Source organism: Ambystoma mexicanum, chromosome 9 (assembly GCF_040938575.1).
Source record: "Ambystoma mexicanum isolate Mex_15411 chromosome 9, UKY_AmexF1_1, whole genome shotgun sequence".
NCBI lineage: Eukaryota > Metazoa > Chordata > Amphibia > Caudata > Ambystomatidae > Ambystoma > Ambystoma mexicanum.
In genome coordinates, this window is record NC_090931.1 from 1,280,280,303 (window position 1) to 1,280,294,871 (window position 14,569).

Below are 14,569 nucleotides of genomic sequence, written 5' to 3' on the forward strand. Positions count from 1 at the left end.
CCCGAGGCACCCGCTCCGCAGGAGGGGGAGCTTTCGGGGGCACTCCCCTTGTCTCCTTCGGAGCATACCAGCCTGTTCTTACAGAAGGACGTTTTGGCCGAGGTCCGCAGGGTCTGGGAAAAGCCACACTCTGGACTGTTCGTCAATAAGAAAATTGACGCGCATTACAGGCTGCATTCTTCGGAAGAGGTGGCCCTGTCATCTTGTCTGCCCCCTCCTCAACAGTGGTGGCTGCGGCCACTTTGCAGTCCAGGCCTGCAGTGTCCTCTTCTACGACGGCGACTCAGGTTCTTGGGAAAGAGGACAAACTCCTGGACTCCCTTGGGAGGAAGATTTTTGCTAATTTGGCCTTGCAGCTCCGGCAAGCCAACGCGGAACTGGTGTTAGCGGGGGCGCACATGAAGATTTGGAAAGGTCTGTCAGAGTTCGAGGAGTTCATTCCGGTCGAGAAGCTGAAAGACTTTAAGGAGGGTTTATCTGATGCCAGAGTCTTGGCCCAGGATCTGCTGGAGGCCGCGGCTGATCATGTCAACACGTCGGCTCGGGGCTTTATGCTGGGTGTTGACACCTCTCGACAGGCGTTGTTGCATGCCACCAAGTTCTCGAAGGAGGTACAGGACAAGGTGTTGGACCTGCCGTTTGACGGTAAGGAGCTTTTTCATTCCACAACGGATGCGGAGCTCACCAAAACGAAGGACAGCACCCAGACAGCTAAGTCCTTGTTAAAACCCCTTTTACGGACCAAGAGACCGCTGTCACAGAGCCGGGCCCTCCTCTGGTTTCAAGGGCTTCCTAGACCAGGAATCCTGCAGAGTGGATACTCTTTTGGGCAATAACCGCCAGAGGCAGCAACGGACTCGGTTTTTCTCCCGCTCCTCAGCCTCCTCCTCAGGTTCAGGTGGTGACGCCACTGAAAAGCCTGCCAAATTAGGGTTTTCCTCGCTCGCACAAGACCCCGGTGGGAGGACGCATTGCGTCTCATTGGGAGGCGTGGCAGACCATCACCGAGGACAGGTGGGTCTCGTCAGTCGCTCGGGCGGGCTTCCGCTTACCTCTACCCCACCCTTCAACCCTCCTTTCCAGCAGTCGGGATCGCCCTCCCTAAAAGCCGAGGTGCAGAAACTGCAGGACCTCAGCTGTGGAACCCGTTCCTCTTGGGGAGCGAGGGGAGGGCTTCTACTCCTGGCTGTTTAAAGTGCCCAAACCCAACCAGGCTGGCCTGTGCACCATCCTAGACCTTTCCCAGATCATTCTTTTCCTACTCCAAGAGAAATTCAAGAGAATCACGCCTGGCCAGATACAGTCGGCCCTGCAGATGGGCGATTGGCTCAGTGTGGTGGATCTTCAGGATGCCTACATGCATATCCTGATCTGGGGTCCACACGGGAGATATCTGTTTCTCTGTGGGAGAGGAGCATTTCCAGTTTCGAGTGCTTCCTTTTGGCCTAAATTCGGCACTGCGTGTCTTTACGAAGACGATGTCGGTGATCGCGGCCTATCTTCGTCTGCAGGGTATCCATGTATATCCGTTTTTGGACGACTGGTTCTTGCGCAGCCCTTGTCCGCTGAAAGCTGCCTGAAATCTTCTGTCTCCACCAGCTCCTGTTCCACCTCGGGCTGTCGGTGAACTGGCGGAAATCTTCCATGACGGTCTCTCAGGACTTGATCTTCCTGGGTTTTTGCTGGAACACGATCGACTGCAGACTGTACCTGACCGGGAACAGAATGGCAGATCTGTTGGCCACGTGTCAGATGTTTGCGCTGTCAGAGAGAATGTTGGCCTGGTGGTTCCAGAGGCTTTTGGGCCTCATGGCCTTGTACGTTTTGGCTCTCCCTCTTGCTCGCCTCAAGATGAAGCGGACTCAGATGGCTCTTCAGAGTTTTTGGCTTCAGGCTGTGGATCCGGACTCCAAGTTGATAACGATTCCGGATTCCATGACAGCGGTCCTGGACTGGTGGTCGTCTCTCAGCAACCTGTCGCTGGGGGCAGGGTTTCAGGACCCAGCCCGGACGGTAACCGTCACCACGGACTCCTCCGTTCTGCGCTGGGGTGCGACGTTGGATTTCCTGCAGGTCTCGGACCTTTGGTCGCCTCAGGGCAAGCTCCTCCACATAAATCATCTGGAGCTCCTGGAGATATTCCTAGCGCTCAAGGCTTTCAGACCAGTTATAGCCAACAGCGTGGTCTGGTTTCGCACAGACAATGCGGTGTCGATATTCTACACCAACAAGCAAGGGGGCACCAAGTCTCCCCTGCTCGTGGAACTGTCCATCCAGATTTGGGAGTGGGCGGTTCAGGCTACTTGCAGTACACATTCCGGGCCAGCTGAATGTCACGGCAGATGCCCTCAGTCGGCGGACGATAGTCGGCTGCGAGTGGGAACTGAAGGCGAAGGTCCTCTCATGGATTTTCCTGCGCTGGGGCACTCCGGAAGTGGACCTCTTCGCTACGGTGGCAAACGAGAAGCTTCCTCTGTATGCCTCCAGAAACGGTCTGGGAGCCTCTTCTCTGGGGGATGCACTCAAAATTCCATGGGACAACATGAGGGCTTATGCTTTCCCGCCTCTGCCTCTAGTTCATCAGACGATTTGCAAATTGAAGAACTCAGTGAACTGTTCGCTTCTGCTCATTGCCCTGTGGTGGCCGGCCAGGTTTTGGTTCTCAGAACTTCAAAACCTGTCAGTGTATCCTCCGATCAGGTTACCGGTGACCATCGATCTTCTTCACCAAGGGGGACAACAACTGTGGCACCCCTCCCCACAATCACTCAGCTTGGCGGAGTGGTGCCTGAGTTCAGGTCATTAGAGCCCCTTGGTCTGTCTGCGGATAACATGCGCATTATCCAGGCAGCCAGGAAACCTTTGACTAGGTCCCAGTACAAAAGCAAATGGCTTAGATTCTGTCATTGGTGTTTAGACAAACAGGTGGACCCAAGGCGGGCTACGATTGACATGGTACTGTCCTTTGTATCCCATCTAGCAGAGTCGGGAGTTCACGTTCTGTCATATAGAACTTATCTTTCGGCGGTTTCCGCCTACCTATCTACGGACCAATGTTCTTACTCTCTGTCTAACCCAGTGGTTAAGAGACATTTTGCGGGCTTGATGCGCCTTTATCCCCCGATTCGCAATCTGCACCCGGCGTGGGATCTAAATGTGCTCCTGATGGCGTTGTGCCATAAGCCTTTCAAACCAATGGCCATGGTGGACCTCAAGCACCTCTCATGGAAGGTGTCCTTTTTGGTGGCCATCACTTCGGCAAGGCGCGTGAGTGAACTCCAAGCTTTGTTGATGGAACATCCCTTCTTGGCTTTTCACAAGGATAAGGTGGTCCTACGGACAAATGCCGCTTTTTTTGCCGAACGTGGTTTCTGAGTTCCTTCTAAACCAGTCTATTTCCTTGCCAGTTTTTTTCCAGAATCCCGCATCAGAGGCGGAAAGGGTTCTACACTGTCTGGATGTTAGAAGGGCTCTTAAGTTCTATCTTGACAGAACTTCCGATTTTAGGAGCTCTTAACTGTTCGTCACCTTTGGCAATCCGCAAGGTAAGCAGGCCTCTAAGGCGACCAAATCCCGATGGATCGCGGCCTGCATTACGGAGTCTTACACCGTTCAAGGGCTGAAGCCTCCTAAAGGTATTCATGCACACCTGGTGCGGGGCAAGGCAGCCGCAGTTGCCTTTAATAAATGTCCCCTGGGAGACCATCGCAAAGGCAGCTACTTGGGCCGCCCCATCAGCTTTTTGTAAACATTATTGTCTAGACCAGAGTTCAAGAGCTGATGCCCAGTTTGGTCAGGCTGTGCTGAAGAACCTATTTCAGTAAGGGTTTTTTTCCCATCCACCCATAGTTGCTGTAAGGAGTGCTTGGGAATCTCCCATAAGTATGGAGGAAAGGGGACGGGGCGTAGGAGTATAACCAGGTTACTCACTGTAGTGACCACCTTACTCCTAGTCCATAGTCCCCTTTCCTCCATACGCCCGTCCGCCGTCCCCTCTGATAAGATTCCTCTGTTATTGCTAAAAGGTCTCTGACCTGGCAATAGAAAAGGACTGATGGGTGATGCTCGGGGCGGAGGGCAGATGGGCGGGGTTATTGCCGTGTGCCGGGCCCCGCGTAGAAAGAGGAAGGACGAAAATAAATGTTTGAACATTTTTGGATGCTTTTACAAAGCGTTCCGGTCCCGTCCCACAGGACGGAGGGATGTCCCGTAAGTATGGAGGAAAGGGGACTATGGACTAGGAGTAAGGTGGTCACTACGGTGAGTAAGCTGGTTAATTGTCACTAGTCAATGACTAGTGGCGAGGGCACATTATGAGATCGCTAGACATTTTCATGTACCTTTTTTATGGCCTAATCTTGTAAGTAAACCGTGCTGATGCTTTCCCCTCTTATACCTCCAATCCATGAACGTGCCTGGTGCTCGCGATGTCTGCAGCCTGCCATTGGTTTCAGACCGCCTTAGAATCCTGGACTGGCCCTTGCACTTCCCCCCTGGTTGCTGGAGCTTATGCCAACGCCTGCCAGTGTAGTTTTCTTTTTTGATTGCATTTGGAGGAAGAGTGTTCCTGGGAAGTGCAGGTTAGCTGTGCAATGACTCACACGGACCCCCGAAAAAGGAATAACAGGATTCTAGCTATGTTCAGAAAAATGAGTGGGCATAAATGGGTTACGAGAACAAATTTTGGTCAATTTTGTGTACCTTTTTGAGACCTGATCTGAAACGAGCATCAAAAAATTAACTTGGCACCACATCACTTCTTAAACCCATTTAGCAAAATCAAACCGAATTAGGGGAAAAATGTTGCAGCATTTAAAAAGGGCTAAATTGTGCATAAAAGGGCAAATGTTTAAGATGCCAGCAATGTGTGCCTCTCCTAATTACTTAATGCCGCGGACCCTCCTCTCCACTCCCCATTTCTGGTATTTTCCCCTTGTAATCATTTGTTGCTTGTTACTGTTCAATCGTCGTGTGCCTTTCCAATCCCCTGGGTTTACCTCATCAGTCTATTCCACCACATCCCTTTGAGACCCTTCTACCATCCTCTGATTCCTAGTTGTTTGGATCATTTACAATGCCCCTATGTCCCGTTTCACACACCCATTCCCCTCCTGGTGTTCCTCCTCTTGCTGTGCACCACCATGACTAATTGCTTTGTGGCCTCCAGCTCTCCTCTACTGTTACCGCCATCCACTGATTGCCTGGATTGTTTCTCCTTCCCCACCTATGCCCGTGCCGACTCTTGTTGGCCACGCCCCTCCAACCCACATTCTAATCTCCTGTTGCTGTTGACCTATTGGTATGTTTCCTTCCCTTTCATCTTCAGTTTCTCCCTTAGTGCAGTCTGATTTGCACTCTTTTTTTACCCCAGAATTCAATTTGTACATTCTCCCTTCCCTTTTTGCCCAATTCACATTCACTGTTGCCCCCATACCGAATTCCCCTTGCCTGTATACCCAACCTCACTCCATTTAGTCTCCTCCCATAATCCTTGATGTCGCCTACCACCAGTGGAGTAACTTTGCTGAGAATTTTGGGGGGGACATGACATCTGAAGAAAAGGTGTGCCCCATCAAATGCATGGGGACAAACTGGTGTGCCATGAAAGTTGGGGGGGGACAAACACCCCCGCCCCCTCCTAAAATTACGCCCATGCCTACCACTCTTGCAGCTGTCCTAGATCAGCCCAACTTTCCTCTAGTAAGGTCATGCCCAGTCCCCTTTGCTTTCTGACCCCCAGATCCACCTCATTATTAGTCTCATGGCATGTACTGTTCCCCTACTACTGCTTCCCCATTACACAGCAGCTTTTCTAGCTCTCAAAATGCATGCCCTTTCGCTGGCCACCAAATCCATCCATCCGTTTCTTTTTTACTATGTTCCTTTTCCTGGTACACGCATGTCTCCCTCCTCCTTCTTGGCCAAGCTTTCATGGTGCCCCATACCATATTGAATTGTCATTTTATTCATTCTTGATGAACCCCCTACTCTTTCCAGACTACTAGCATTGTTTTTACTGCTGAATTTTCCACCAATTACAAGTTTCCTGACTCATTTGTTTTTTAGCGTACTAAGCACACCTAGTCCACCTAGCTTTATGCCAACTTCTCCAGCTTCTAAGCACTGTAATAGCCTCTGTTCTTATCAGCCCATTTGAATGGTACTTGCTTAATCAAGTTGGAAGGATAAAATGCTGAGTTGGCCCTGTTGCAGGATTCAAACTTGCAAACTGCAGGCAGCCCTCAAGTCAGAGACCAGTACTTTACTTGTGAACTTTCTACATAGACCTCTGATTTGGAAGTATTGGGGCAGGTTATTGTTCATTATCAAACTCCTGTTAATACGTGTGGGATTTTCCACTCCCTTATGTCAGGAACTACCCAAAATGTTTGCTGAATTGCCAGGGAATGTGGATTTGAAGTCTTGGTCCCTGGGCGGTTGCCATTCAATGGAAGAGTTGTGCGATGGGTTTCCTATATTCACCAAGATGAGCTATTAAGGTTTACATTCCCCAAGTGTCCTTTCTTTGCCAAAGAGACCCGGGAATTCCCGGGTTCTCAGCTGAACCAGAAATATTGGTCCTCTTTAATCCATTTTCTGATCTGGCCGCTTGCCGCTGGCGATATGGAGCTATGAACGCTGCTAAAGGGAGAACTGCACATTAGGGAAGGGTGCAAAGCTGATGTAGGGATGTTCAAAGACGGCTGCAATGGAAAACTCTGCACAGAAAATGCACGACCCCAGTGCTGAGAAACAAAATGGACCCTTTACCATCAGCACTCTGCCTGAAATGTCAGGGGGCAGGGCCCGCAGCCTCCCATCTTAAATGGCCGCGTTCAAAGGTTGCAGCTTTCTTATTTGCAGTGATTGGGGTTTTGGAGTCAGCCAAAGGGCAGTCAAAATTCCTGAAAGGTGCATACTGGGGTCCCCGTCCCAATTCTAAGCGGGACAAATTGCACAGAACATTCATTCAACCTGGATGCATATCCAACACCCCTACCCACTCAATGCGCTCTGTGTTTGGGTTCTGGATAGGTGTGCCTGGGTCGCTTTGGAGCAGGAAGTGTGCTTAGAACGGGGGAATGGGGGTGACGTGGGAGGGGTCTTGATAGAGCAGGAAATCATGCTTAGTGGGCTACTCACGATTCCTTCAGACTTAGCCACCATACTCTTTGAGGGCAGACTGTATCCATATTGGATATTGCCACCTTATCATGAGCGTTATTTGGGAAGGCTCCTCTTACATTAATGTACATAATCCACAATATGATACGTGCCAAATTGATTCCTAATGTACCGTAATGCCTGATGTAATGCTCACTATGATTAATGGTTATGTTAAGTTGTTTATTTTGAGTACATGGCATGTTAATATAATGCCATTTACTGTTCTACTTTTTGTGTTTTTCAAATGCCTGAGTTTCTCTAAATAGAGATTGTTTTTCTTTTCTTTTTAGTGTCCGAAAGTGAATGGTATTAAAGCTTACACAAAAGAAGTCGATAAGAGGGAAGTGATGCTGGATGTGCAGCTATGGTAAGGGTAACCAGATCTCTAGACAGAGTAGAATGATACTACACTATTTATATAAACCCTTCCTCTGAGCATGTCATGCACACTAGACACTGTAGATACCAGTAGCATTTATCTTTTTTTTATTTAATTCTTATTTAAGAATGAACAAAAGTTAGTCTGAACTTTCGATACGAGACATCTGGAAACTTTTAATTTTATCTGCGCGCCGGAAGGTCATATTTGGCCATAACACCATGTATTAATTTCTCAGTTCAGAGAGATTCCATTCGTATCTTCTAGCTCCAAGGGTTTCTCTTTTAAACTCTCTTCTTGTTCGTAAACTGGCAGAATAAGAGTGCATGGGTAAGTATAAGCCACAAAGATTAACCCTATTGTACTTCTTGCGTATAGGGATTTTGATAAACTGCAAACCCTTTCAGAGTAGGTTGAGATGGTGGTGCTAGAATTGGTTTGTTTGGATTAAATCAGGTACAGAGGTTTAATGAAATTATTGAAACGTGAAACTCTATGGACTGATTATACACATTTCTATTGTGACGTTAGACGATTACTGATTGGACCCTGGGTCTCTTTGTCCTCACAGCGAGCAGGTCTATATCTTTTTGGACTCTGGGAAAGTTCACTATTGCTCCACATGCAATCAGCTGCCCCTCACCTTTTGATTTTCAAAGAGCACGAGACCAAAGAGATCCAAAGTACAGTGGATTGACCTCAGAGAGATGAAGGGCAATGAAAGTCCTACTGGTATTTAATCCTTTTGGCTGCCTGTGTCGCTGAGCTACCTTCCTGACTTTCTAGGAACAGGTCAGGTAGTTGTGTGTCTTCCAGTGCCTTAGGGCTTGATTGCAAATACAATGCTCTGAGGTTCCTCGACGTGAGGCTTGGTCATCCAACCCTCCTCTCCCAGGCACCTTTTACTTAACATTCTAAGGTCTTCACACCCACTTCTCGTCCTTGTTTTAGAAGGGCCTTCCCTTAATTTCCGGATGCTGTAGAATCAATGAATCAAATGAGTGTACTGAGCTACTCGCTTAAGACCACAAGCATGCAATACTTTGCTTAACGCTTTCTGCTGTGGTCTTCCTTCTGGGAAAGAATTAGACGTATAGCGTTAATTTATTTTTTCTGAGCCTCATTAACTTTAGACTTAATTTCTGCTGAAGGCATGTCTGAATTTAAGTGGGACAGGCCATTGACCGCTGGCGTTTGTTTAGAGATCAGCTTGATTTGGTGTGGAAAGTCGTGAATGTGCCAATTCCTGGGAACTGCAAAGCTCTGCACTTTGGATCTGCCAGATGACACCAGGCTGTCGGTATATTTATTTTTGATCTATTTTATTGGGTATTTATAATGCGCCTATACAGCAAAAGGTGTTTCAAGGTGCAACAAGACAAGGGAGGAAGAGGGCGGGACAGGGATGAAGAAAAACAAAAATGGTCCTACTAGGCCTTGTGTCATTCGAATTGTGCAATTGCAGTAACAAGTGCGGGGGAGAGAGGAAGTGCCGGTTAGGGTGGAAAAGGGCCCATGGGTTAAGTGGTAAAGGCAGGCCAGGTGGACAAGTGCCAGGGGAATGCAAAGCGTGCATTGAAAATAAGGTCCATGTGCTAAGTGCGAGGGACGGGGCTGGAAGGGATCTGTGGGGTGCAGGCCCAGCCAGGCAAGTGCAGGGGGAGGAAGCCATGGAGGGCAAGTGCAGTTGAGGGGGCAGGGTGGTCAGGAGAGACCAAGTGCAGAGGCAGCCTGGTCGAGGGTGGCCTGGTGCCCTGTAGGAATCGGAAGGAACCAGGCAGCCAGTCAAAAAGATGCACAGGGGACATTAGCAGGGGATGTGGAGAGGGAAGGAGGAAGAGAAACGGAGGGTCTTGAGAAGCTTTCAGAACTTCTGGCTCAAGTCTGAGAGGGGAAGTGAGGCCATTCCAGAGAGAGGCCCCTGTGGAGGAGAGGGATCTACCCCCACTTTCTGCTTGGAAAAGCATCTGATAGGCAGAGAGTTTGAGCTAGAAGACCGAAGGGCTCTAGCAGGGAGGTATTTTGGGAGAGTTGGATGTAGTGGGGTCCCAGGCCCCAGAAAACCTTGTGGATGATGCAGAGTTTTGAACTTGATCCTTGCAGCAACCGAGAGCCAGTGGAGAGATTTTAGGGCCCGAGAGAAGCGGTTCTTGGGCTTGAGGCCAAGGATAAGTCTTGCAGTCCTGGTCTGGATTTGTTGAAGGGGGCGAAGCAAGAATTTAGGCAGATTGAGGAAGATGCTGTCGCAGTAGTCCAGCCTGTAGAGGGCCAGCGCTCTTGAGACATTGAGTTTCTGGGGAAAGGTGAGGAAAGGAAGAACGCCTCTGAGGAGGTGCATCTCAAAGTGGTCCTCCTTGGCAAGGTCTGTGATGTGAGGAGAATATGGATAGAGAGGAGTTAAAGATGACACCAAGGTTTTTTGCCTCACAGGAGGGTGAGGGGAGGGGGCCATGGAGGGCGCCCAGAGAGTAGGAGGGAGCTGGGGTCCCAATGAGAAGGATCTCAGTCTTACTGGCATAAAGGCAGAGATTGTTAGCAGTGCACCATGCCTGAATAGCGGACAGACAGTCGGGAATGGGAGAGGAAGAAGAGGAGGCAGTGGGGGGAAGCTTGAAGGAGAGCTGCGTGTCCTCCGTATAACACTGGAAGTTAGGAGAGAAGGCAGAGATCAAATGGGTTGGAGGGCAAGGTAGATGTTGACAAGCCACGGCAAGAGGATAGAGCCCTGTGGCACAACACAGGTGGAGAGTGTGATGGAAGAGAGAAAAGTGCCTAGTTGATCCGGGGGAGGTCAGTCGGAGAGGAAGGACGTCAACCAGTCCAGAGCCAGGTCTGTGATGCCAATTGTATCACAGAGGCAATTTATAATTTCTTGGCCCTCTCCCTGCTCCCACCTGTGAGGCTAAAAACCTCAGGGTCATCTTCGACTCCACACTCTCCTTCTCGCCTCACATCTCTGATGCCTCTAAGAAGTCACACTACCAGCTGCACCTCCTCAGAGGTATTCTACCTTTCCTATCCTTCCCCCTGAAGCTCACTGTCTCCAGAGCTCTGGTTCTCTCTAAGCTGGACTATTGCAACAGCCTCTTTCTAAATCTGCCTGCTTCTACCCTCCGCCCTCTGCAGCTCATCCAGAACCGGACTGCGAGACTTCTCCCTCAAGCCCAGGGATCGTATCTCTCCAGGACTGAAATCTCTGGACTGGCTCCCAGTGGCTGCGAGGATTAAGTTCAAAACCCTCTGCATCGTCCACAAGGCCTTCTGGGGCCAAGGGCCTCAATACCTTCAACTCTCTTTTCCTAAATATCTCCCTACTCGAGCTCTTCACTCATCCAACTCCCTCAGGGTCAGTCGCTTCTCCAAGCAACGAGTTGGTGGTAGATCACTTTCTTCGGCCGGAGCCTCCCTCTGGAACAGCCTCCCTGCCCCCCTGAAATTTAAGGAGAACCATCTCCGGTTCTGAAAGCACCTCAAAACCTTTCTCTTTGCTTCTGCTTGTTCTCCTCCTCTCCCCTGCTGATTTCCTGGCTTATACTGAAACTGCACTGGTTTACCTGACCACTCTCTGATCTCGGGCCCTGGTCATCCCCCTCCCCCACCGCCAGTCGCACACTTGCACTACTCTCCTGGAATCCCCCATACTTGGGGACTGTTCTCTGTATCCCTACAGTCCTACCACTAGCACTTGACACCTGATGCCTGGACTTACCATTCTCCCTTGCACTTGCCACCTGTTGGCCATACTTTATTTTGTTATTTATTCAATCATCCCATGTAGTGCACTGTCCCCCTCCCCCCTGCACTTCCCCTTCCCCGTCCCATGCACTTGCGCGATCTGAATGACATTTGGCTTAGTAGGATCGTTGTCTGTCTTCCCTCTGTTCCCCCCTCCCTTGCCTCGTCTCACCTTCAAACACTTGTGTATAGGCGCGTTATAAATGCTGTATCATATCATATATATCATAAGAGTGACATGATTGGTGGTATAGATTACCTATCCGCATCGTCTTGAACAACTCCAGTGAAATCTAACTTGGAGATTGTACATGAATATAGCTATTCAGCAATTGATGTGTTTGGACTGTATTAAATAACCTTGTCTTTTTTCTACTTTAGCAGTGCTTAATTGTGTTTGAGTGACTTGTTAATTTATATTTTTGAATAATTTAATGGTTGGTCCACCTTGTTGAGTGTGCGGTGGGGGTCTGGGCAGTGTTAGTCCGCATACTTCTGCGGTATGACACACAACACAGTGCCACCTAGTAGTCCTCACTGGAAGCTCTCCTCCATCAGAGGCACACAGCAGTTCGTCATGGTTATGCAAATTAGCGGAATAGCTTGATCGTTTTTGTTCTATGCAGGAAACTGTCATTCTTATAGGGCAGTGCAATTTTATACATCGCTTTATCCACCAAAGACTGACCGCTCGCGAGGATGCAGATAGTTAATCTATACTGATAAACTGGTGTCATCTGGTGGATCCAAAGTGTGAAGCTTTGCAGTGCCACACCGAATCCAGCTGATCGCTAAACAGACGCCAGCGGCCAATGGCCTGTGGAAAATATGTGTAAACCAACCTCCCTTGCTCCGTCTTGAGTCCAGACATTTCTTCGATGGTATATGGTTTGGCTTTAGGAGTAGATCCTTTTGCCAGCCTGCGCCCGTAAAAGAAATACTCCTACGTCCCGTCCCCTTTCCTCCATACTTGTGGGGACATCTCTCCGTCCTGTGGGATGGGACCGGAGCACTTTGTAAAAAGCATCCACATTTTTTAAAAAAATATGTCCCTCCTCTCTTTCCTGCGCGGGGCCCGGCACGCGGCCGTAACCCCGCCCACCTTGGCTCCGCCCCACGCATCTCCCAGTCCTTTTCTCCGCTCGATCGGGGCCGGACGCACTTGCATCCTCGGGAGGTTTTCTTCCCTTTTTTCCTCTCTGGCTCTTGCTGGCGTTCGTTTACTAGTCTGTCTATGTCTTTCAAATTAGACTTTCCAGATTGTTCATCGTGTCACCGTCGCTTCGTGAGGGCGGATCCCCATCCTCTTTGTTTAGAGTGTTTGGGTCCGGAACACCGTTGGGACTCCTGTTTTTACGGTGACTCCCTTTCGGTCCGGGCACTTCAACGTCGGTTGGACCGGTGAGAGGAGGTGTTCCGACAAACTCCTCCTTCGCATTTTCAGGCATTCATCGACGAGAAGAAAAAACGCCCGGTAAGTTCTTCACTTTTCAGAGCACCCCGACTGGGGGGATACCTCTCGGCCCGGGAGGGGCGTTGATCGCTCAGTTACCGGGGTTCGCCCTGAGGTGCCCATTGGGCCTAATAATTCTACTGGAGTTTTCTCCGAGGGACTCCGTAAGGGGCCTGTGAACACCGGAATACGCTCAGAGGCCCCTCCTGTGGGGGCTGTTTGTAGACCCAGTTCTACTGAGTCGTGGGGTACCAGAGCTCGCTCTGAGGCCTCTGTCGGCTTCCCTCAAAAACAAAACCGGGGTGCGCCCTCAGGCCTTGGCTGGGCTTGTAGTTACCGAACAGAGGTTTGAGGCCCGCGCAGAAAAGGCTGTGCCTGGCCTGGGTCCGAGGTCCCTCGTACAGAGGCTAAAGCTACCAACAGTTCTGAGAGGCCGGTCAAGGCTTTGTCGGTGAAAGCGCACCGTTCCCGCTCTTGTGGTAACACCAGATCTGTTGAGGGGGCAAAGAAGCAAGGTTCTTCTTTTACCGGCAGTGCCGAGGTCCTTCTTTTGAAGGCTCAGTTGGCGGTTGGTATGTCACAAAAACATTCCAGGCCTCATAGTACCGGCTCGGCCGAGGTTCCTTATGTTAAGGCTAAGATTAAGACCCCTGATCCATCGACGGGGACCCCTGCCTCACTTCCTCACGTGCCGTAGCTCCCCTCAGATGAGGACAAAATGCGCCCGTTCCTGCCACGACCACGGCGGCCATTTTAGGTGCTACCCCCTACAACTACGCCATCGGCTTCTGGTGTAGGGCTCGGTCTCTTGGGTGAACCTAAGGTCCCTTGTGCGCATCCTTACCGGCCGGTTTATGATTGGAACGCCCGGATGCCTCTTCCGCACAATGTTTCGTTGCCCGTGGGGTCGGCTCCTCTGATTTATGTGGATACGTCGGTGGAGGGGCCGGTGTGGCACCCTTCCCCGTTACGTCCCTGGATTTGTCCACCTCATGAGAGGCCTCCTCAGGTCCCGAAACAATCTCCTGAGGATGCCTTTTTCAGTAAATTTCAAGCGCTTAAGCGCACCGACCCCATCAGGGAATATTTCAAAGGGCTTTTCAAGGAGATATGTCCACCGGCGCCGCTGGCTCCACCTGTTCCTCCGGTGGTTCTGCCGGCGCCTCCCTTGCCCGTGGTGCCCCCCCTGCTCTCCCGCCTTTGCCTCCATTGTCCCCAGTGGACAAGGCAGTGCCTGACACGGCTCAGCAGGATCCTGATCTGTCAGATGACCCTCAAGGCGATCAGGACAACCAGGAACTTCCCCGCTCTATCAGAGCCTTTCATGACCGGGTACTGGACATGATGAGTTTCTTAGATGTTCTGGTGCCCGAGGCACCCGCTCCGCAGGAGGGCGTGCTTTCTGGGGCATTCACCCTGTCTCCCTTGGAGCATACCGGCCTGTTCCTGCAGAAGGACGTTCTGGCCGAGGTCCGAAGAGTCTGGGAAAAGCCACACTCGGGACATTTTGTAAATAAAAAGATTGATGCGAGGTACAGGCTGCATTCTTTGGAAGAGGTGGCCCTGTCGTCTTGTTTGCCTCCCTCCTCCACAGTTGTGGCTGCGGCCACTTTGCAGTTCAGGCCTGCAGCATCCTCTTCCACGACGGCTACTCAGGTTCTGGGAAAGGAGTACAAGCTCCTCGACTCCCTCGGGAGGAAAATCTTCGCCATCTCGGCCTTGCAGCTCAGGCAGGCCAACGCCGAATTGATATTGGCGGGAGCTAACATGCGGATGTGGAAAGGTCTGTCGGAGTTTGAGGAGCACATCCCGGTCGAGAAGCTGGAAGACTTCAA

General features: G+C 50.5%; 1 protein-coding gene across 1 annotated transcript in view; it reads left to right on the forward strand.

The window, feature by feature from the left end:
- ESYT3 (extended synaptotagmin 3) overlaps positions 1-14,569 on the forward strand; it is a 392,268-nt gene that overhangs the window by 188,695 nt on the left and 189,004 nt on the right. Inside the window, exon 4 of the mRNA XM_069616612.1 lies at positions 7,458-7,534. Within this exon, the coding sequence (XP_069472713.1) occupies positions 7,458-7,534 (77 nt within the window). The remainder of the gene's footprint in view (positions 1-7,457; positions 7,535-14,569) is intronic.